The following is a 22,835-nucleotide window of genomic DNA, read 5'->3' on the forward strand; positions in this document are numbered from 1 at the left end:
GATCTTTTTAGCCATAGCGTGCCCTTTAGCATGTACACCTTCACAACTCTCATGGATGGACCTTATGATCGTGTTTGCTTCGTGTCTATCCACGCATCTGAGCAACACGGAATCATAATTCATCTTGTACAACACATCCACATTCAGGAAGAACTTAGCAGAAAATCTTCTCAAAGCCTTCTTATTAGTGATAAATGCTTTCTCGGGATACTCTTGTTTTTCCATATATCTCTTGATGTCATAGAACCAAGGCTTATCATCAGATTCACCTCCATTGCTAGACAACACGATGGTTCACCCAAGTGGTCAATACGAATGATAGGTGTTTTATTCTTTCACTTGACTTTAAACATGGATGCTAGAGTAGCTAGAGCATCGGCTAACTGATTCTCTTCCCTTGGGATATAATGAAAAGTGATTTCATCAAAATAAGGAATCAGTTTCACCACGTTTTCTCTATATGAAATAAGTTTCTTATCTCGAGTTTTCCAATCTCCTAGAACTTGACTGATCACTAAAGTAGAGTCCCCATACATCTCAAGAATCTTGATTCTCAGATCAATGGCTGCTTCGATACCATAGATACATGCCTCATATTCTGCCATGTTGTTTTTGCAGTCAAAGCATAATCTAGCGGTGAACGGGATGTGAAAACCAGTCGAAGATGTGATAATTGCCCATATCCCATGACCTTTTTCATTAGAGGCACCGTCAAACACGGACGTATATCGTGATCCTGGTTCGGGTCCTTCGCCAGGGCCTGGAATATTAAAATCTCGAATGAACATGATGTCCTTATCAGGAAATTCAAATCTCATTGGTGAATAACCCTCCACAAGTTAATAGGCAAGGTAGTCAAACAAGACACTCCCCTTGATAGCTTTTTGGGTTACATATTGGATGTCATACTCGGTTAACAACATTTGTCAACGGGCAATTCTTCCACAACGGGCTTTTCAAAAATGTACTTTATTGGATCCATTTTGGATATCAACAAAGTTATATGGAAAATCATATATTTTCTTAGGCGTCGAGCTGTCCAAGCTAAAGCACAACAAGTTTTCTCCAATAGTGAGTATGTGGTCTCACACTCGATGAACTTCTTGCTCAAGTAGTAGATTGCATGCTCTTTTTGGTCGGTGTCATCATGTTGACCTAATACTCAACCCATTAATTCATCTAACATGGTGAGATACATGATTAGTGGCCTACCAGGAACATGTGGTTTCAAGACCGGTGGTGTCAAACGAATGACCAACAGAGAAACAACAGACTTCTAACCATTATATGCAATTACAACTGGTTCTGAGATATTAAAACATGGAACTATGATGTTCACCTCATGCTCATCTTCATCCCTATCCCTCGTGATTTGAATAAGATTTTGATTCAACGTCTCTTATAAGTCTCTTTTCACCACAGCACACCCTCGAGGGTTTCTGGAACAAACATGGCAAGATGCATGGTCATGCTCATAATAGCTCAACTCGCACAAAGTTGAATGCATCTCGACCAAGGATCTTCTGATCAGATTGACATCAAAAACTCGGTATTTTCCAAGACATCCTTCAACCATATTAACAGTTGCACCACCATGTTTAGGCAACAAATTGATTTGCACATTAGGATCAGAGTCTTCAAAAGACAAAATACCACTTTGCATTAATCTTCTCACCTCAGCTTTCAAAGCGAAACAATTTTCAATATCATGACTGGGTCCTCCTTGGTGGAATGCACAATGATGATCAAGTTTATACCACCACTGAAGCTCTTTCAGAACAACTGGTGGAGTTCTTATCTATACCAAGTTCTTCTGCATTAAAGAAGGAAATAATTACAGGTAGGTCAATGGAATTGGATCAAATTGTGTTGGCCTCTGGGCACGACTTTGTTGATATTGTTGATTGGTACGTTGTTGAAAACATGGTTGATGATTTGGTGCTACTTGAACAATTGGAGCAGAATTAATAACTGGAGTAACTGACGCCACATGCTGATGACGTTGATTGTTCCTTGGAGATCTCCTACGTTTCTCTTGCGAGACAACGTTAGCATCATGTTCCTTCTTCTTGGGTAACCCATTTCCATACCTTCTGGAATTGTCAGATGAACCACTTTCTTTTAATTTTCCCTCACAGACATCTTCTTCTAATCTCAAACCCATGTTTACCATCTCAGTAAAATCACTAGGAGCGCTTACGACCTTCTTGTCATAATAGGGCATAGCACGAAGTTGATCTTGGTCTGGTGCCATGTCAACATTATACTTGTACTGACGAACGAAAGCCTCACCAAGGTCATTGAAAGTTCGGATTTGAGCATTATCAAGTCCCATGTACCACTTCAAAGCGGCACCAGTCAAACTGTCTTGAAAGTAGTGGATCAACAATTGATGATTGTCAGTCTGAGTCGACATCTTACGAGTGTACATCACCAAATGACTCAAAGGAAAAGAGTTTCCCTTATACTTCTCGAAATCTGGAACTTCGAATTTATGCAGAATCTTCACATTAGGAACTAAGCACAGATCATGATCATTATTCCCAAACAGATATTTCCCTCTCAACGCCCAAATCTATTTCTACATAGTTTGAAACTGATCTTGAAACTCATCCATCCTTTCATAGATGCCAATAGTTTCACTCTGGTCAGCATGGAAAACATGTGCCCCAACATAGGGAACACCATGGACCACGAGAGGTGGTACTGACATAACCGGTTGAGCCATATGAACTTCAACAACAGATTAATAACCTTCAGGTACAAAGTTAGGAGGCATGTCTCAAGGGAAACTAGGAGGCATGTGGTGTTGCGGAGCACTGACTGGAGCCACGGAGACGGGCGTAGAGACCATTTCGGAAATCACAGTCCTTTGAAGCAGAGTCTGAGGAGGAAGAGGTGGCTGATTCTGAGCAGCCAACAAAGTTTCCATCATAGCAGTAAGCTTTTCATAATTATCCCTCAAAGTAGTCACCTCTTCATGGAGTTCATGATTCTCTTGCTCTAGACGACCCATCTTCTTTAGTTGATTAGCACGAGTATTGTACTAGTGAGACAACTCGTCTGGATGAAGACCAAGAAAGGAAGAAATAAGACCCCTGGAAAACTTACTCAAAGTAAGACTAAAATTATGCATGATATGCAAATGCAAATGTGAATTTTATTTTTTCAAGGAACTTTAAGACATAAAACATATCACAAACATCGTAATGGGAATAGCGTGTTTTTTTGAAGTGCTGGAAATATCATTTTATTAATAATGTTAAAGGATTACAATCAGAAATAAAATTTTAATGATCATAAGCAGAAAGAAACTAGCTCTATGGAATCATGTTTGATGATGACCCAACTCCAAGCTGATACTTCTTACGAAGCCTCTTGATCTCTATTTCATAGTTGCTTTCATAAAATCATTCTCTATCACAAGCTGGTCTACGATGCCTTTCTAAACACCAGAAGTGGGAATATGAGTAGGTGAAATGCTAGAGGAAAATAAATCCTCTTGGTCTCTTGATCTCTTCACCGCGTGTTGCTCAAGCAATTCTATCAAGTCCTCATTTTCTTTCAGCTGCTTCTACAATTCTACTTTCTCAAGGTGTGAGGTGTGAAATTTATCTTCCCAATCATCCCTCTCTTGCTTCATCCCATCCAAACCCTCTTTCAACTCTTATATGCCTTTAGTAGTGGGAGATTTGACCATCACTAAAGACATAGGTCTTTCATAAGCATAAGGCATATTGAATTCTTTTGCTCTCTTCTTCACCTAACTAGTATAAGGCTCCAAAGTTATACAATTCTTCAATCCAAGATCATGTTTTCCTTTCCTATGAATATTGTGCCAAACATGTATCATCCTAGCTTTCAATCCTTGAGTGACTTTCCCTTCCTGGAAAAATAAACCTTCTAACAAGGTGTTATTAGGTTTGTCTTTCATAGCGAACCCAAGTTGACATCTCTCCAAAGTCATATTGTAGTTGATTCCTCCTTGTGTACCAAAAATAGGCACATTAGAGAACTCACCACAACTATCAATAATCTTGACGTCGTTATAAATAAAAGAGTACCAAGTGATGTCGTCATTGGTGATAGACATAAATATTTGAGACCACCTTAAACAACCCTTATTTTCTTTGAATATAGGAGACTGCGAAAAGTGCGAAATAAACCACTTGTATAACAAAGGTGCACAACAGACAATAGTTCCACCTCCTTTGAGATCCTATGATGAATGGAGAAGTAGGTGTCACCAAGCAAAGCTGGAACCGAATTCCCAACCAAGAAGATCCTCATAGTATTAACATCAATAAAATTGTCAATATTGGGAAACAAGACCAAACCATAGATGAGTAATGAAAGAATAGTTTCAAAGGACACCATGCTACCAATATTAGCAAAAGAAAAAGTTTTCTCGGTCAGAAGCTTTGAAGTCAACCCTCGAATACCTCCTTTGGTAGTGAGATTGGCATTTATGTCAAATTTCCTCAGGTGAATAGCTTCGGCAATAAATCAAGACTCAAGAATCCCTTCTACCCCATTAAAAGGAACTCTATCAGAGACTGGCATACCTAAAATATAAGCATACTCCTCCATGGTAGGCAACAACTGATAATTGGGGAAAGTGAAACACCGGTAAACAGGATCATAGAACTGATCCAAAGTACAAAGAAGACCATCCTCAACATCAGTAGATAGAACAAATAAAAGTATTCCAAAACGGTCTCTGAAATCCTTAGGATCATCCATAAAATATGCTAGCTTCCTTAGTTCAATAAGATCGGGACATCTGAAACTGTATTTTTGAGTGTTCCTTCTTCCAATATTAATGGTCAAAATATCTGCGATGTTTGTAGAGAGAGACTCTAAGTTCCTTGAAAACTGAGTAAAATTCTTATGAATGCAATGAATGCATGATGCAACAACCACAAGCAAGATCACACAAAGCATACAAACAAAGTCCAAAGGTCTGAAGTCACGAGCATGGAACCAAGGGTAAGAACCAACCCACAATGTATGTACTATGGATATAATCACCTGTAGAACAAGGTTCTAAAAAGTTTCTAGAGTCATAATTCCATCTTTTGGATATTACCGACTTAAATAACTACTCGTCAACCAATAATATTCTCAAGAGAAACTTGTCCAAGTGTAGTATCGCGTAATAACTAATTCAAGCTTACACCTGAATAGCCACCACACTGCATCTTAAAAGGCCAAGATGGGCTAAGGGTTCGAAGGTCCTCAGCTTATCGGTCTCCCAAGTTGGAAAAAGTAATGCCAACTACGACTACTTGTGTGACATTAGTAATTCCAAAGGGGCCTCTACTGATTGGTGGATCTTAAGCCAGCTTATTAAGGATTAACTCCACTTAAGCCAAACATGACTATACCACCCTCCTATCATAAGAGCTCTCAAGTCCGGGTATAAGACTTATCTCACCACACAGAGATCACTGAGCACCAGACAAAATAATCAATAACAAACATCAACAAACATAATATATACACATAAACAAAGATGAACTTAACTCACTAGGGACTATTCCCCAGCAGAGTCTCCATTTTTCTATAGCGGTACATTTTTTGAGATTAAGCTATTGATTAACTTAACTCATAAAACAAGAGTTGTCACCGCGCTTTTATTGTTTGCAAAGGAAAAGGGAAAAAGTACGAACAAAATCCAAAAAAGTTTTAAAATAAAATTAATAAAAGAGATAAGGTTTTGGGGGTTGGTTATGCAAAGGGAAAGTGTTAGCACCATAAACATCCATGGTACTCCATGGGAACCTCTTTGAAAATATGTACATTTTAGTTTGAAAAAATGTGTTGTTTGCAAAAGATTGGAGAGATGAGAAAAGAAATATTTTTTCAATTTTGTGTTTGCCAAGACTCTTTAAAGTCTCATGCCTACGTACTAACAAAGTGAAATAGAGGATCAAAACCTCGTAGTTCATGGTAAAAATATCAAAAGATGTTTATTTTGATTCATTTTTATTAAAAAATATTTTGTCATTTTAAGGAGAATACTCAATTAGTCATCCATAAGTGTGAGAACTTTGCATCATCATGAGAAGGGCTCCAACTTGGATAAAATCAACAAGTACGCCACTAGCTCTCACAAATAAAAGTATCATCAATGCTATGGGCATAGGAGAATTATATCTTAACTATGAAATGACTCATGTCTAAAATTTTGAGAAGGGTTTTAAAAGGAAAAGTGCACAAAGAGCATAAAAATGGTTTGAATGAGTTAGGCATTTTTTAAGTCTTTTAAAATTGGTCTAAATATGCTTAAGATTGATTAGAATTTATTAGGAAAAAAAGTTTTGAAAATCACTTGACAAAGGTCAAGGTTTGTTAAGAAAGTGGTGCAAGTTAGAAAACAAGAAGATTTTTGAAAAGAGGGAGAAAATTTAAAAATTAAAGAAAGGGAGGAGAAGAAGAGACTATCCTAGAGCATAAAGTAAAAACTAGGGAGGAAAGATTTAACCAAGAGATAACAAGTTTTATGACATAAGTCAAGCAAGAATTCCCTCATTTGGATCAAGCCTTAGGAAAACCAAATAAGTAGAGAATAATTATGTATCAGATTAAACCAAGATAACCAAGCCAAACCTTCATAGAGAAGTCCAAAGTCAAAGGTATCGGATGAATCCCAAGGTCTAAAATCACAATCTCCCAAAGAAAAGGTCAAAGTCCTAGCTCTAAGTCCATAACTCTGTAACAATGCTAAGGATAGTAACCTCAAGTCCATAGATAAAGGGAACATATTTTTTTAGCTTTTTTCTTTATTAATGTTTTCTTTAAAAGGATATGAAAGAAAAGTCCAAATGGATAAAGAACAAATGACATAATCACAAATAATATGAGATGGGATGCTAAACATAAAGTATAAAGTAAATGATGTAAAATAAAAATATAAAGTAAAATGACATTGAAGTAAAAGTTAATACAATAAAATGTTAGTAAAGGATATTAGTAATAAAAAATGAAAGATGGTTTGACCATTCTTTGGAGAACACTCAATTATTCACCCACAAGTATGAAAACATGAACCCATATATCATTATGAGAAGGGCTCCAACTTGGATAAAATCAACAAGTATGCCACTAGCTCTCATAAATGAAAATAGAGCAATATTTTCACACAATACCATGAGGAATAAGAGACTCACAATATCACTTATAAAAATGTCTTAGTTTTGAGACAAATTTAGCACTATATTAAACAATCGTAATTGGACTTATGTAGAAGTCACAATTATCCGAGACCGGTCAATAATAATGTTAGTGTTAATACATGTTAGAGAAATTATATGTAAATCATTCTTCTAAAATCATGTCACACAAAAATAAAAGAAGGGATGGTCAAGCACAAAGACAAGGAGGATAGTCCATTACTTCAATCCATACTTCATGATACTTAGGACAAACTTATGTATTAATCTAAAGTACCTTAAATGATCCATGATCAAATAGGAGGTATATTTGAAATGATGAAAGTTCATCAAGCACCAATCCACATATCATGAACAAGATGAACAAAATTCATTCAATTGATCAAAGGGAAAAGAAAGAGATGAAGAAGAAGGGGACAAGAGAGGTCGCACCCAAATTCAACCAAAAGTCTGATTAAGTTATTATCAAAACCAATCATCCATTTTGGTGGATTAGGGTTTTCACCCTATCAACACCCAAGATCCATTGAGTTTGATGAGATTCATAATCCAAACCATCATGATCCAAGGCCAACAGAAGTCCACAAAGGTCACAAAATATAAAATGCAGTTAAATGAAATAAAAAGCACCAAAAGTATTTTTTAAATGAATTTTAAAATGGAAATAAAATGAAAAATCCATAAAGTCCTTCAAAACACCAAATAAATAGCCAATAAAATTATGGAAGGTTGGAAATAAAATAAGAAGCATGTAATAAATTTTTTAGAATTTTAAAATGTAGAAAAATATTTTTAAACCAATTAAAATAAAGGAGGAAAGATAAAAATCATAAAAAAATAGAAAATAAGTGAAATAAGATATGAAAAAATAAAAATCAAATGAAGAAAAATAAAAGAAAATTTTAGAAATTATTTTTGGAATTTTTGGACGAAAAATGAAATTACTATGAATTTTAAAAGAAAAAGAAATTAAAAATAATAAAAGAAAAAGAACAAAAAATTAGAAAAACACAGAGCGTTGGATCACACCTCATTAATTGACGTGACAGAACTAACACTCCTCAGGTCAGGATGCATGGTGGAACACGATACAAACAACACACGGGATCCAATTCAAAACCAGTCAATCAAAATATTTCATTTTTCCAACTGTTTGGCTAAACTTAGACGACCTGGAACACTCCAGTCATCTTTTCTAGTGGACTCTCACTGAAGTTTCATCATTTGTTAAATTCAGAACACGAGACCACTACTATTGTGATCCTCTTCTCATCCTGAATTCGACCTTATGCTCCATATTCATTTATCTAAATTGAGCAAAGGGAATTTCAGAGAAGTTTCAGAAGCAAGCAAACCATGGAAAATAAAATTAAATAATGAACACGATCAATCAACACCAAATAAGTTAGGGGAAAAGATCAGAGAGTGAATGACTATATTGTGGTAACTTATTTGAGTTTAAATGATGCTCAGAACTACCTTGTCCAAATGATGATCAGAAGTTGATGAAGCTCGATCTAGTTAGAGAACTTTAGAAGGTCTTAGAGCTTAGGAATTGTTGCAAAAACTTCAGAGGATGCCAAAGACACTAATGGAATCAAGAAATTGGGTTGAAGTGAGCTGGAATTCAAAACACGATAGTTGAGTTTTCCTAGAAAATTTCAAGTTGCAGCAGAGATTCCTTATCTCTCCAAAGCTTGAAAATGAATGCAATAACTTCCTCTATTTATAGGAAATATGTTTGGATCCAAATACGTGTGAAATGATGTTGAATTCGTGCAAAACGAATTTGATCTGAATGTGAGAAAAGTGTGACTTGCAACTCATCAAAACTCAGTCAAATGATGCGTTTCAAAGGTCAACTAACTTCTGGAGACTTGGTTAAACGTGTTTAGGTACAAAACACATGATAATTTGGCTTGTAATTGAGATTAATGAGATTCAAATTTAAGGCAATGGTGATTTCTTCAGTTCCAAGTCACCATGTTCAACCCAATGGGGCATCCTGCTCAGGAGGCTTTTTTGGTCTCATTGTTTTTACAATGTGTTGATATCATAACAAAGATTACAATGTTCCAAGAAAGGTTTAATTTGGATGTTTGAGCATAAAGTTATGGCATGTTGAAGTTGGCATGAAAAACTGGTTATGTAACTTAGAAAAATTCAAGTGCTCATTGGCTGAAAATGACCTATAATGTCTTAATGAATACCATGGCCTTCAAAGAATAATTTGACCTTGATCATTGAAGAAAACTTGTAGAGGGCATCACAAATGACATTGTGCAAAAATAATAAGCTTCAAATGTTGAAATGTGAATAAGTTATGAATCTTGAAAGTTGAGAAAAAGTCACATGAAAATAGGTCAGATTTCACTAAGTCAACAAATGACATATAATGTCTTCAAACTTTTGATGATCCTCCTAGCATAATTGGCTCTTATCATGTAAATAAAAGTTGTATAGGATGTTGATAAGAGTCATATGAAAAAACAAGCATTCAAGAATGTTGAGAATTGAAGGAGTTGTGATCCTTGGAACTTTGACTTCTAAATATTGACTTTTAGGTCAAACCACTTGGAACAAGCTTGGGTACTTGGACTTTTCTTGCATTTTAAGGTACATGGATGATCATATGGACTCAAAAGAATATTTCCTTAAATGTATCTTGATTAGATTGCTCAAAGCTTGAAGTTGCTTGTTGAAGAAGGCATGGAAATAAACACATGAACCTTTGATTTTCCTTGAGAAGTAAGAAACAAAACCTTAATGTATTCTTGATCAAAATGAGATTGAAAGGTGCTTTAGAACCTTTGAGATCATGCATTGAAAGATATATCCTTTGAGAATCAATGATTGGCCACACCTTGCTGAGGAATCAAATAAAAACCTAGCTGAGGAATCATGTTTGATGCTCTTGATGACAAGCCTTACCTTGCACAATAAACCTAAAGAGAACATATTTTGCTATTTTGATTAGTGGTTAGATAAACAATGAACATATAAATAGAAAGGTAAAAACATCAACAATGGGGTAAAAGGAAGGTAAATTTATGATGAGGCATGATAAGATCAAAGTGAAAAACCCTAATGTTAAGATCAAACAAAGAATGTGGCAATGCTTGTGAGCCAATGACCAAATGCAAAGGCCATGTTAAAGTTATGATGAGGCATGATATGATTTCATGTATTCAAATGAAACTAAGCAAAAGATAGGAAAAAAAGAGGGTAAATTTTGGGGTATGACAAGGCCAGGAACCAAAACTTTTAAAATTAGTATAATCAGGAAGTTTGTTAAAAAGCAGAAAGTAACGCGTGTTATTGTGAAGGAGAGGAAATGGTAAACAGTTAACGATATGAACATCATGAGCAATGGATAAATTCTAAAAATGTTTTAGAATATTTGCTTGAAAAAAAGGGATCGTGCAACATTGAGAATGCGTTAGTGTTTGCGCTTAACAATACCATTTTATTGAGGACACTTAACACATGATCTATGATGAAGTATTCCTTTAGATTTATAGAAATCATACATTAAAGATTCATAATCATTGTCTGTATGAATGCATTTGAGTTTTGAAGAAAATTGAGCAGTAATGAAATAATGAAGTTAACAAGGTGAGTTATAGTTTCACTTTTGTGGGACATAAAGATGACCCAAGTGAACTGAGTGTAATCATCAACCAAAATGAGAAAGTAACATTTATTGGTGACAAAGAAGGTGGAGTAAGGACCCTAAATGTCAGCATGCAAAATGGCAAAGGCATGAGTGGTAGTGCTAGTGCTATTAATACATGGAAGCTTCTTATGTTTAGTTAAGTGGCAAAATGGAAAGGTAAAAGTTTATTATCATTGTAAGTAATATAAAAAAAGACAAGAAAGAGTTTTGTGGATAAAATTTAAAGGGTGACCTAATCTTCTATGCCACAAATCAGAAGAAGCATAAAGACATAATTACAAGTAAGGGTGGTGGGTGGTTGAGTGATAAGAGTAACTTGAGCTTGAAGAACGAATAAGTCCCCATGCCGATCAACTGAACCAATCATCTTGATGGTGTGTTTCTACAATATAAGACACTTGGAATTAGTAAAAGCAGGATGGTATTGTGAAGAGCCAATAAATTTAGTTGCAGAAAATAAATTAACATTGAAGGTAGGAATATAATAAATAGAAGCAAGGCGTCATGTGTCTCGACGTGATTGAAGGCCCATCAGAAACAATTATTTTGATCCAGTATAAATAAATGGTCTTAGTGTTAGGGTAGGTGTGTCAAAGTGTGTATATAGTCTGTAAATTTAGCAAGTACTCATGTGAAGAAGAATCGTAAATCACAAAATGTACGTTTGCTTACACCATTGTTAGTTATTTTAAAGCAATACAAATCTATCTTTATTTTTTTTTCTTCCATAAATACATTTCTTTACTTCTTTGCTCCAAACACTCTTCTTTTACTTCGTCATTTAACAGTCTTAAGATTTTTTTTTGTTTTAAACACTTACTTTTGTCAGTTGGTTATTATCAGTCTTTTACAATTTCTCTCTTTAATCCATATTAGCCTTTTACTGTAAAGTTTTAATCACTAGTTCCACGAGCACTGTCGAAGTGTTTACAATTTCTAAAACTCATTTTCAAAAACAATTAGCACATGTCTTAGGATCAATCTGATCGATCCTACGAGTGACCAAATTTAAAATTTTGAAAGATTAACGGTTGTTTATCAAATTTTAAGGTAAACAACACCAAATAGAATAACAATAAGAAAAAGCTAAATAAAAGAAGAGAAAAAAAAAGCTAAATAAAAGAAGAGAAGGTATGAACCAAGTCAAACCTAATAAACTAAAATAAATGACTAATCGTTATTTCATACTAAACTTTTCCAAAAACAAACAAAAATACACTTATATTTATTCAAAAGTCAAAATAAAAGGGACATAGAAAATTATACTACCCTTTTAGAAGATTTTAAAAACTTACAAAGATTATTCAAATATAGTGTTTGTTATATATTTTGAAAATAAAATTATCATAATGACAAAAACCCTTTTATTAATTCTTTTCAACAAATTCAAAAAATAAACGATAATAAAATAAAATAGTATGATAAAAAAAAATAAAAAAATAGTTTTTTTATTAAAATCTTTGAATAATTTATGAGAGAATATTTTTACAAAACTATTTATCCGTGTTCAACCCATCACAATAGAATTTAGTACTATTTTAAATAGAAGGTATTTAATTAATGAGAAATCAGCAAAAAATAAATGAAAAAACAGTCTTCAGTTTCGAATAGGAAAAAAAAGAGTGATAACCATATCCATAGTAAATTACTACTAGCATTTATGGTTTACGTTTCCCAGTCAAAAATGGCAAACAGTGCTGACACAAATTCACGATATCTAACTCCCAAATTTTCACCTAACCATTTAATTTTTTTAATGACAATTTCACCCTTCCCTCCACTATTGACTCACTGCGTTCAATTCAACCAACGTAGTAATAAATAATCACACTCTTTACACGCGTTATTTTAAACCGAGCTATGATTCAGTGTTGCCAAGCTCACTTGTAACCTCTTTTTTCAAAATTTGTTGTTATTCTAACAATCTCCAAGCTGGAACGCGTAGATCACACCGTTAGAACAGACTAATCACAAAACAAGAACCGCGTGTTTAACAATGGGTGGGTCCCGTACGATACGTCATCGTTTTACCTCGATCTAATGGAATTTCATTTCCTTACTTCTAGACGTTGACATTCCCTTTCACTTTCATTATTTAATAATTTTAATTATTAATATTTTTTTTATTTCATCAGTCTAAAATTAATTATTTCTTTTCTTCAACCTATTTAAAATAAAATAATATCTCAATTTCTTTTTTAATTTTATCCTTTAATCATAGTTTCATCACTTGAATATATAATATTTCCTCCGTTCTTTTTTAAATATTTTTTTTAATTTTTTTATATATATAAAAAATTAATTATTATTGTTATTTTTTTCTCTCTATAATAGTTATCTAAGGATAATTTTGACAAAATACCATTAATATTATATTAAACTTTATAAATGAAAATTAATTTTTTTTTTCTTTTCAAAAAAGAGACATTTAAAAGAAAACGGAGGGAGTAATGGATATTTTGATAAAAATATCATATTTTTTCTTTTATTACACATTTTTTAATCGGTATAAAATAATTATTTAAAACACTCATTATAAGACTGAAAGAGTAGATCATTTAAAAAATGAATTTTTCATTTCTTTTTAATATTTAATGCAAGATTACTAACTATATGATCAATTTGTTTCATTTAAAATACCAATTTTACAACATTACTTGAAAATTTGCATATATATATATATATATATATATATATATATATATATAGCAAATTAATTTAAAAAAATTAAAATATTATTTTAGAGATTATACCATTTAATTATAACTTTTTATATATTAATCTTTTAAAATAATTCACTTAATTTAAAAAAAATCAATAACTTTTTATTAAAAAATGATTTTTTTTAAAGATTGCATAATTTTACAATGTTTCAGGCTCTATTTAACCTGTTATATTTTTGAATTTATATCTTATAAATTTATATTGACAATAAAATATCTCTTTGTTAATAATATTTGTTGAGAAAAAGTAACTTTGATGGAGGAAGTTTTCCTTTGATTAGAAAAGTAAAAATTTGAACATTTATAAGTAAGAGAATCCACACACCTATAACTTTAAGATTTTGAATGAGTATATGATATATCTCTCATAAGATAGGTTACTCAAAAAAGAAAGATCCAAATGTAACTTATTTTTCAGACCCTATGTCAAATAACGTTTTAATTTATAACTTATAACTTATCATTTTTTTCTTTCACTTTTACCCTTATTATTTTAATTAAAATTTATTTTAACTTTTTATAATTTATTTTAGGTTTAACTATATTTTTGGTCTTTTTATTTTGTCTAATCCACGAAATCAATTCCTCTATTTCAAAATCAAACAATTTTAGTCATTCTTTCATATTTTTTCACTTAAAATTGACGATTTGTCCATTTTTAAATGATATATGACTTGTGAATCTTGACAAATTATCCTATAGGATTTTTTTGTAGAACATTATAAATAAAAATATATTTTTTAAAAACACACACTTTATGGATTTGTAGTGTAAAAAAGTGACAAAGACCAAAACTATTTGATTTTAAAATATGAGGATTCATTTTATGAATTAGGTAAAATAGGGGGACAAAAATGTAAATTTGTCTTTATTTTAATTTAAAATTAAAAATGATGTATTAAATGTACTTTATATCATTTTACACTTATCAGGTAATTCAACCATTAATTTTATTCAAACACTTCAATTAATTTATTAGGTATAGACTATCTATCATCAACTATATATTATAAACTATTAGTCATGAGTCATAAAATATAAGTTATTAGTTACCTTATTAGCCAACTGTTATTTTACCAAATAAAACCTCAAATTTTAATAATAGATATGTTATTAGACGTCAAAATAATATATTAGTTTATATAATAATTTTCTTTTTATATTTTAAAATTATTTGTACAAAGAAAAAATCTCTTTTTGAAAAGTTAAAACAAACATAATTAAAGGTATCAAATTCAAACTAATTTAAATAATTATTATAGACTAATCTAAAGATAAAGATGTTTTATAAACTACACAAAATCCAATATGATTCAATGTCTTTGAATTTTATTTTGTCAAAATCACTTGAATAAAATTAAAATATCACTTTGTACAAAAAAAAAAAAAAGAAATCACATATGTTTTGATAGAAAAAAATAAAGTAAATATGTTACACATTAACTTATTTATTCATTTAGATCAAACTATCGGAGATACTAACTCTCTAATTAACATCTTAGAGATATAGGTTCCAAAAAACAAATCTTATTTTAAAAGTTGTCACTTAAATTTACAAAACTTTTATCTTTTTATCTTTTTGAAGATTACCACTAATATTTTCAAAACATTCTCTAATTTAAGCTCTAAAGTTCTAAAGGTTATAATTGCTTAAACTTAATTATTTCATAAGAAATAAAGAAACGGATATTTATATAGGTAAAATATTTTCAAAAAATATATAATTTTTTAAAAATTGTTGATTTATAAATATTAAAATTTTATTTACATTCATATATAAATAAATAAATAAATGCTGTCTCCAAAATTAAACCCAAAAATCAATATATTAGACTCGTTAAACTCAATTAATAAATCCTACTCTATTCATCATTTCTTATAAAATGTCTATAATTTAGACAAAATTACTTCAAATCTCTTTTAAATTATTTTGTATAATATGTTGATAATTTAAAATATTTTAATAATTTGATCATTTAAATTATTAAACGTGTGCATCATTTCCTTTTTTAACAAAATAAATGTATTATTTGTGGAAGTAATTATTTTGAGTGATATGAAAATAATAAAATACAATCAGAAATGTAATAATCACAAATTTTTAAATATTTTTTAAATAAAAAAAATAAATATAAAAATCAACCTAAAGAACCAAATTATTAAAATAAATAAATTAAAAAACCAATCTATTATACAAAAATAACTTAAAATAACTTTTAATTTAATTTTGCTAAACTAATTACTAGTAGTATTACTTGACTACATGATTATCAGTTCAATGTATTTTTTTTCTTCTTCTATAATACTCCTTGTAAAAGATTATACATCATTATTATATAATAATATTTTAATAACTTCCCTCTAAATATATATTTTTGTGGTAACACCGGCGAGTATTTTTGGAATATTTTAAAAATTTTTAAAAAATAAATATTTTTTTAAAAATAAAATATTTTAATTTTTGATACATTGAATATATTTATAAAAAAAATATTTTTTTTAAAATAAAATATTTTAATTTTGGATACATTGAATATATTTATAAAAAAAATATTTTTTAAACTTTTAAATTGGAGAAAAAGGATGATGCACTAACAATGCAAATTTATTTTATGCTGTCAATCAATAACGACCATGCATCCCGTCAAGTCAGATTGAAAAATTTAAAATACTTGTATGACATGACAAAATGATATATTCCTATTAGTTGACAGTGTAAAATTTTTTTACAGTGTCAGTGCATCACCATTAAATCCTTTAAATTGTACCCTTGAAATACTTGAAATACTCGTTAATATTTAATTATTTTTTTTATTAAATAGTTTACTGCCTTTAAATTATTCTTTAAAAATACTTCCTTCGGTTCTATTTAGAATAAAAAAACAAAAATATATTTTAAATTAAATAATTTATTTTAATTTTTAATATAACTTTTAATTAATACTTTCATCCTTCCTAATATATGATAATGATATTTTATTATTTAACTTTTTTCTTAATTGATATAAAATGGTCCACCATATCATTTATTATTAAACTAAGAAAATTAACAAATTTTATCTATTATAATAATAATAATAATAATAATAATAATAATAATAATAATAATAATAATAATAATAATAATAATAATAATAATAATTAAATATATAAAAATGACGCGTGGTTTAATTGGTGCGTCAGCAATGCATAGTTCCAAAGACAAAGATCTGTTTTGCTAAACAGCTCGTTTACCACCACCACCACCACCAAATTTTTTTTAAAACTCGCCACGTCAGCATATCAGTATTTGTTTTTTCTTTTTACCGAGTACAGAGACACCAGTGAAACCAAACCTAAACAGTTCACAACACAACCAAAATACTTTTTAAAAAATGACAAATATACCCTCATTTAATTTTCGTGCCTTTTTCTCATTGGTTCTTTAATAAAAACATTAACATTAACATTACAATTCATTTCCACCTTGTACAAACCCAGAATATATTAAAGCAACCGAAAAACCAAAATTGCCACAACATAGGAACTCTCTCTCTCCCTCTCTCTGTCTTTCTCTTTCTAATTTCAATTCTCTTTTTCTTTCTCTCTTTTTCTATTCTTTCAAACCAACACGGTTCTGTGTGACACTGTTTTTGGAGGGTCTCTCTTTCTGGGACTCTCTGGGTTTGAAGCGTCGTAAAAAAACATAAACATGAGTTGTTTTCGTTGTGTTGGAAAAACACGCCAAAATAATCAAACAAACCATTCTAGCCGTAGAGAGAATCACACTAATATCACTTCAGCTGGTAATTTTTTTTTATCAATAATATTTTCTTATGCATTTTTTTCTGGGTAATCTTTTTACCCTTTTGAGACAATTTTTTTGTAATTATTGATGTGTGTTTTCTTAGATTGGTCAAAGGTTGCTTTTTTAAATTTGGGGTTTGTTTTCTATGATGTAAATTGTTGAAATTCTTGATCAGCGAAACATTCCCATTTTGCAGATTCTCTTTCTTTCTCTCTCTATGATGGGTTTTGAATATGAATGGATATTTTGATTTTTTTTTTATATATTCCTTTTCTGGTTTTTTTCTTCTCCTCTTTCTATTGGCTGTTTGCATGCTCGATCAATGAATCAAATTGGGGTTTGTCATTTTGTGGTTTTATCAGCTTTTGAATTTTTGATGATTACTTGGATTGGTTGATGTTTGTGACATTTTGTTTGGTTTTCATCTCTCACGTGTTGTTTGTTTTACATGGAATTTTGTTTGTTTTTATGCAGATAAGGTCAAAGTTGATTTGAATTTGAGTGTGAATGATAAAAAGGAAGATGAATCTAAACATGATCAACTTTCCCTGGACGTGAAGAATTTGAATTTGAAAGACGGGGTTTCCGGAGATGGAAAAGTTGCAAAGACGTTTACTTTCCAAGAACTCGAAGCTGCAACAGGGAATTTTAGGTCAGATTGCTTTGTCGGCGAAGGAGGGTTTGGGAAGGTTTATAAGGGTAACATCCAGAGAATAAACCAGGTATGTTAAAAATTGCTCCTTTAAAGAAATTAAAGCATAGAACTTTTGTAATGCCTTACACATTGGTGTTAATTGGTTTGGTGTAGGTTGTTGCGATAAAGCAGCTCGACCCGAATGGTCTTCAAGGGATCAGGGAGTTTGTCGTTGAAGTGTTGACGCTTAGTTTGGCAGATCACCTGAATCTCGTCAAGCTATTAGGGTTTTGTGCCGAGGGAGAGCAGAGACTATTGGTTTACGAGTACATGCCATTGGGATCTTTGGAGAATCATTTGCATGGTAAGCTATACTGTTAGTTTGTTACCCTAAATAATATGGAGAATCATTTTCAAAGCTTATGTTGTTGCTTTTACTCGTTGGGTCAGATCTTTCGGCCGGAAAAAAGCCGCTGGATTGGAATACAAGGATGAGAATCGCGGCTGGTGCAGCTAGAGGTTTGGAGTATTTGCATGACAAGATGAAGCCTCCTGTCATATACCGTGACCTCAAATGCTCCAACATTTTGTTAGGCGAAGATTATAATCCAAAGCTATCTGATTTCGGCTTGGCAAAAGTTGGCCCGATTGGTGACAAGACTCATGTTTCTACTAGAGTTATGGGCACGTATGGATACTGTGCTCCGGATTACGCAATGACGGGTCAATTGACGTTCAAGTCTGATATTTACAGCTTTGGAGTTGTTCTTTTGGAGCTCATCACAGGCAGAAAGGCTATCGATCATAGAAAACCTGCTAAAGAACAAAACCTAGTTGCATGGGTATGTCCGATTATATATTACCGAACTCTAACTCTTGCTGGAAAACATATATGTTGTTTATGCTTGTGTTTTTACAAGGATCGTTGATTGTGTCAGAAATTTTTAGATGATTTTTCTTGCATGTTGTTAAACTAGAGCGTCGTACATATCCATTTTAGCAGCAAACTCATTATGTTTCACCGAACGCATGTATATTTGGTTGCAGGCAAGGCCGTTATTCAGAGACCGACGAAGATTCTCAGAGATGGTAGATCCATTGCTTGAAGGTCATTATCCAGTGAGGGGTTTGTACCAAGCTCTTGCCATTGCGGCAATGTGTGTTCAAGAGCAACCTAATATGCGTCCTGTTGTAGCTGATGTGGTTACGGCTCTAAATTACCTTGCTTCGCAAAAGTATGATCCACAAACTCATGCGATACAAAGACCGAGAAAAAGCTCATCTTCTTCGAGAGGCAGTAGCGCAGGTCATAGACGTGTTACCAGTAATGATTCCGAGACAGACAGAATCGGAGATTAGAAAAGTGGAGTAATGTCTTGAGACACTTACATTGTAATACTCCCAGTTATCAAGTTTTGCTTTATAGGAGATAACAGGTTCCTCTTAAAATCAAGAATTTCACAGAAAAATTCTTCCTTTTAGTTCCCCCTATCCTCTTTGTACATGTGAGATTACTATTTTGCATTAAAGATGCTTCTCATTAGGATTCTGGATTTGGTTCATTTCATAATGTTTTAGCTTTAGCTACAAATATATATGACTTGTATGCTTTGTTTAATTTACATAGATGAGTAAACAAAACAAAAAAAAATCGGAGAAAAACATTACATTATCATGTGATATTTCTGGTGTGTTTCTGATGCTACTATAAAATTGAAAAAAAATATAGTTTGATACTTCGTTTCCAATCAAAAAATCGATTATAAACGCAATCAGGATACTGATGATCCATATGAAAACAACATGCACCATCTCACAGCTACAATTCGGTAAATTCTCCCTCTCGACACATTCCCACCGATAAGTATAGAACTGAGGGCTTACGCGATGGCAATACTCTACAACAATCCCTCCTTGGCGACTGCAAAAACAAGTCAAACATTCACTTCATAATAAAACCATCCATTTTTCAAACTTGTTTTCATATGAGAAACTGTACCTTTTTCCAGCGCTGAGGATCTCGACTTTTAGTGACAACAACGGAAGTAATTTTCTCAGGCGAAACCATTCTCCAGCGGCAAAAAGGATTCTTAACTTTGTCGCGAGCATAAACGCTGACAGTTTGTTTAGCAGAAGAATCATAAGAAGTTTTAGTCATGTAATAAACAAAGGGCTTTTGACATGGATGTTTAGCAACAGGCCTTGTGTTGAAAGCATAAGCAGTATAATCAGCTCTTTTGTACCAATTCAAAAATGTTCTTGATGGCATTTCTAGTTCTCTAGGGGACAAAATTCCCCTTATAACTTGAACCACGTATCCCCAAGAAACTGATATTGACCAAAACCTGGTTTTGTCATAGCATATTGATTGTTGCATTATGCTTGCTGAGTCATGGTTGGTTGATTCCATCAAGTGTCTTAAGGATTGCACTCTTGACATTCTTGGGAATATTGGTTGTACTACATCAAGATGGTGTAGTGATACTAATGGAGCCACTGGATGTGCACCTAAAAGGCCTAATAGATCTCCATACACATCATACTGCATGAGAAAAATCCAAGATAATCAAAATTTCAAAGAACACAGATATTAACATGTTAATACTGATAGTAATATTATACATAGTAATATTATACATAATTACAAATATTGGTGTCAATGTCTTACATGGATACAGACACATTTTTTTTCCAGAAGTGTCGGTGCTACATATTATGATAATAATAGTAATAAAAGTGTTTGCACTATTGCAACATGGTTCTATTAGACCAAAGTCAAATTTATTGTCGTCTTTGTACTTATGTATAGACAAACTCATGAAAGCGGGATGTGTAACTTTCCGATTGAGATTGGATGATTGCGAATCTCTTGACCACCCGATTGAGATTGGATGATCAGAAATCTCTTGACTACATGAACGCCTTACACAAAGTTCGACCAATTATACCTACGTCTATCTATCACTTATATGTAAACTATGAGGCATGCTCAATACTCAATAATAGTATCCAACATATACATGACATACAAAATCTCTAAAAATGTACCTGGTGAAATCCAGCTTCCTTTGTGAGTGGGACACCTAACTCAGCCATACATGCTTGAATTCTATCATCACTACCATACAAAGCAGGGTACCTTTGAATACAACGATCTTGTACGTTAGACAACTCCAAAGCCAATGGATAACTTATAGCGAATCCACCTCCACCATATGCCATACCATATGAAAAATGTATATTCTGAACATGACTCTCAGAAGAACTTCCAACATAATAAAAATGTCTATGATCATACTTCGAAAGAATTCTAACAACATTTTCAACAATAAAAACAGTATCATCATCTCCCATAACAAACCATCTCACTTCTTTCATTCCAAGCTTCAGTGTCTCTGTCACAATCCTTGATATCCTCAAAGCTGATCTTTGTCCCTGTCGATTCGTATATCGAAATTTAGAAGTGTCTCCCGAGATTCGAATCTCGGGCAACCCTTCGCTCTCTCGCCTACTAACTCTTCTATCTAACCAAACAACACCTCTTGTTTCTTTCGGCCTCCACCATGTTTTTATGTATTCTTTTCTAGTATTCCATAAAGTCGACGAAGCCGCTATCCCAAAAACAATGTGTTTCAGCTGAGTTTCTTCTCTTTTAGCCATTTGTCGAGGCGTTAACCGAACTACAATAGGCGATTTGTTTCCTTCTTGTTCTTCGTCACCATGAGCATCTTCTTCTTGTTCTTCTTCTTCTTCTTCTTCTTGTTCTTCTTCTTGTTCTTCTTCTTGTTCTGGTTCCTGTTCTCTTTCCGTTTCATCTTCGATTTGATCTTTGTTTTCTATCGGTAAAACTTTGTGTTCGATGTTTCTGTCGGAAGTGGAGGACATATTGTAACTAGTGATTTGAACATGTTCTTCTGTGGTGTCATCTAAAGTGGTTGTTGTTGGTTGACAATCTTGTTGGTCGTTGTTGAAGAAAACAATGTTGAAAGAATAAAGAATGTATATAACAATTGTGATTAAGATCAACCAAGTTGTTACGCTTCTTGAGCCATTGTGGATCATGCGTTGATGAGAAGGATAGTGCATTTGGTTAATCTTTTTTTGGTTAGTTTTGGTCTTCAAATATTGTTTCAGATGAATAGTTGCATCGAGAATTTTGTGTTCTTGTTGTATGAATTAGGTGGTAGTGGTGGGAAGGTTCATTCTGGCTCAGAATTGTTCGGATCACAGAAACTTAAGAGAGAGAAAGACAGTGTGTGTTAATCTTAATAACTAGTTTTGTTTTGGTTCCAAAAAATGAAGTTTGTTATGGTAGGAAGCGAAGTTGAATGCGGTTTAAATGGATGTTAATTATGTCAATGACATTAAATTATATTTTGAGATTTAACATGGTATTTGGATATATGATATGATGACTTTATATGACAATTTATTTTAACTGATTTTATAGTAATAAGTGTTAAAAACTAATATAAACTAATAATTTAAAATTAATGAAAATATTTGACAAATTTAAGTAAAAATCTAAAATAGAAATACAATTTTTTTTTAGTATTCTTCAGTTATGAAGGAAAATAAATACCCAAGGATCTTTCAAATAGAGTTAAATTCTAGTTTTTGTTTCATGTAACAACTTCAATTATGGTGTTACTAGATGTTCCAAAACCACTAGTTGAAGAACCTAATGTTGTTGAACTAGGTGATGAGAAATTCATTGTTGTTGCTGAACCATATGTTACCAAACTAGTGGTCGAGGCCTGAAAAAAATAATACCTAAAGAGATGTTGAATTAGGTGGCGAGAATATAAAAATGCAACAATCTATGTGTGCCGTGTGCGTG

At 32.1% G+C, this 22,835-nt stretch overlaps 3 protein-coding genes across 3 annotated transcripts; 1 reads left to right on the forward strand and 2 right to left on the reverse strand.

Moving 5' to 3' along the window:
- Positions 1–335: 335 nt before the first annotated feature.
- On the reverse strand, positions 336–818 carry LOC127082432 (uncharacterized). Its single transcript, XM_051022670.1, has one exon. It carries the CDS (start codon positions 816–818, stop codon positions 336–338), a length of 483 nt encoding a protein of 160 aa, XP_050878627.1.
- A 16,215-nt stretch (positions 819–17,033) lies between these two features.
- LOC127087100 (probable serine/threonine-protein kinase PBL5) lies at positions 17,034–19,544 on the forward strand. The gene is made up of 5 exons (XM_051027954.1): positions 17,034–17,359; positions 17,836–18,083; positions 18,170–18,359; positions 18,446–18,837; positions 19,043–19,544. The coding sequence occupies exons 1-5, from the start codon at positions 17,266–17,268 to the stop codon at positions 19,352–19,354; spliced, it is 1,236 nt and encodes a 411-aa protein (XP_050883911.1). The 5' UTR covers positions 17,034–17,265; the 3' UTR covers positions 19,355–19,544.
- LOC127087099 (uncharacterized) lies at positions 19,473–22,284 on the reverse strand. Its single transcript, XM_051027953.1, has 3 exons — positions 21,044–22,284; positions 19,995–20,537; positions 19,473–19,916 (listed from the first exon to the last, which is right to left on the reverse strand). The coding sequence occupies exons 1-3, from the start codon at positions 22,079–22,081 to the stop codon at positions 19,815–19,817; spliced, it is 1,683 nt and encodes a 560-aa protein (XP_050883910.1). The 5' UTR covers positions 22,082–22,284; the 3' UTR covers positions 19,473–19,814.
- Between the last annotated feature and the right edge of the window lie 551 nt (positions 22,285–22,835).

The sequence above is a fragment of the Lathyrus oleraceus genome, chromosome 5 (genome assembly GCF_024323335.1).
Source record: "Lathyrus oleraceus cultivar Zhongwan6 chromosome 5, CAAS_Psat_ZW6_1.0, whole genome shotgun sequence".
NCBI classification, from domain to species: Eukaryota; Viridiplantae; Streptophyta; class Magnoliopsida; order Fabales; family Fabaceae; genus Lathyrus; species Lathyrus oleraceus.

Coding starts and splice junctions, on each gene's coding strand:
- LOC127082432 (XM_051022670.1), bottom strand. CDS start 818: ATGAGATTTGAATTTCCTGATAAGGACATCATGTTCATTCGAGATTTT.
- LOC127087100 (XM_051027954.1), top strand. CDS start 17,266: ATGAGTTGTTTTCGTTGTGTTGGAAAAACACGCCAAAATAATCAAACA. Junction 17,360..17,835: donor CACTAATATCACTTCAGCTG/GTAATTTTTTTT, acceptor GTTTTTATGCAG/ATAAGGTCAAAGTTGATTTG. Junction 18,838..19,042: donor AACAAAACCTAGTTGCATGG/GTATGTCCGATT, acceptor ATTTGGTTGCAG/GCAAGGCCGTTATTCAGAGA.
- LOC127087099 (XM_051027953.1), bottom strand. CDS start 22,081: ATGCACTATCCTTCTCATCAACGCATGATCCACAATGGCTCAAGAAGC. Junction 20,538..21,043: donor AGGAAGCTGGATTTCACCAG/GTACATTTTTAG, acceptor TTTCTCATGCAG/TATGATGTGTATGGAGATCT. Junction 19,917..19,994: donor ATCCTCAGCGCTGGAAAAAG/GTACAGTTTCTC, acceptor TTGTTTTTGCAG/TCGCCAAGGAGGGATTGTTG.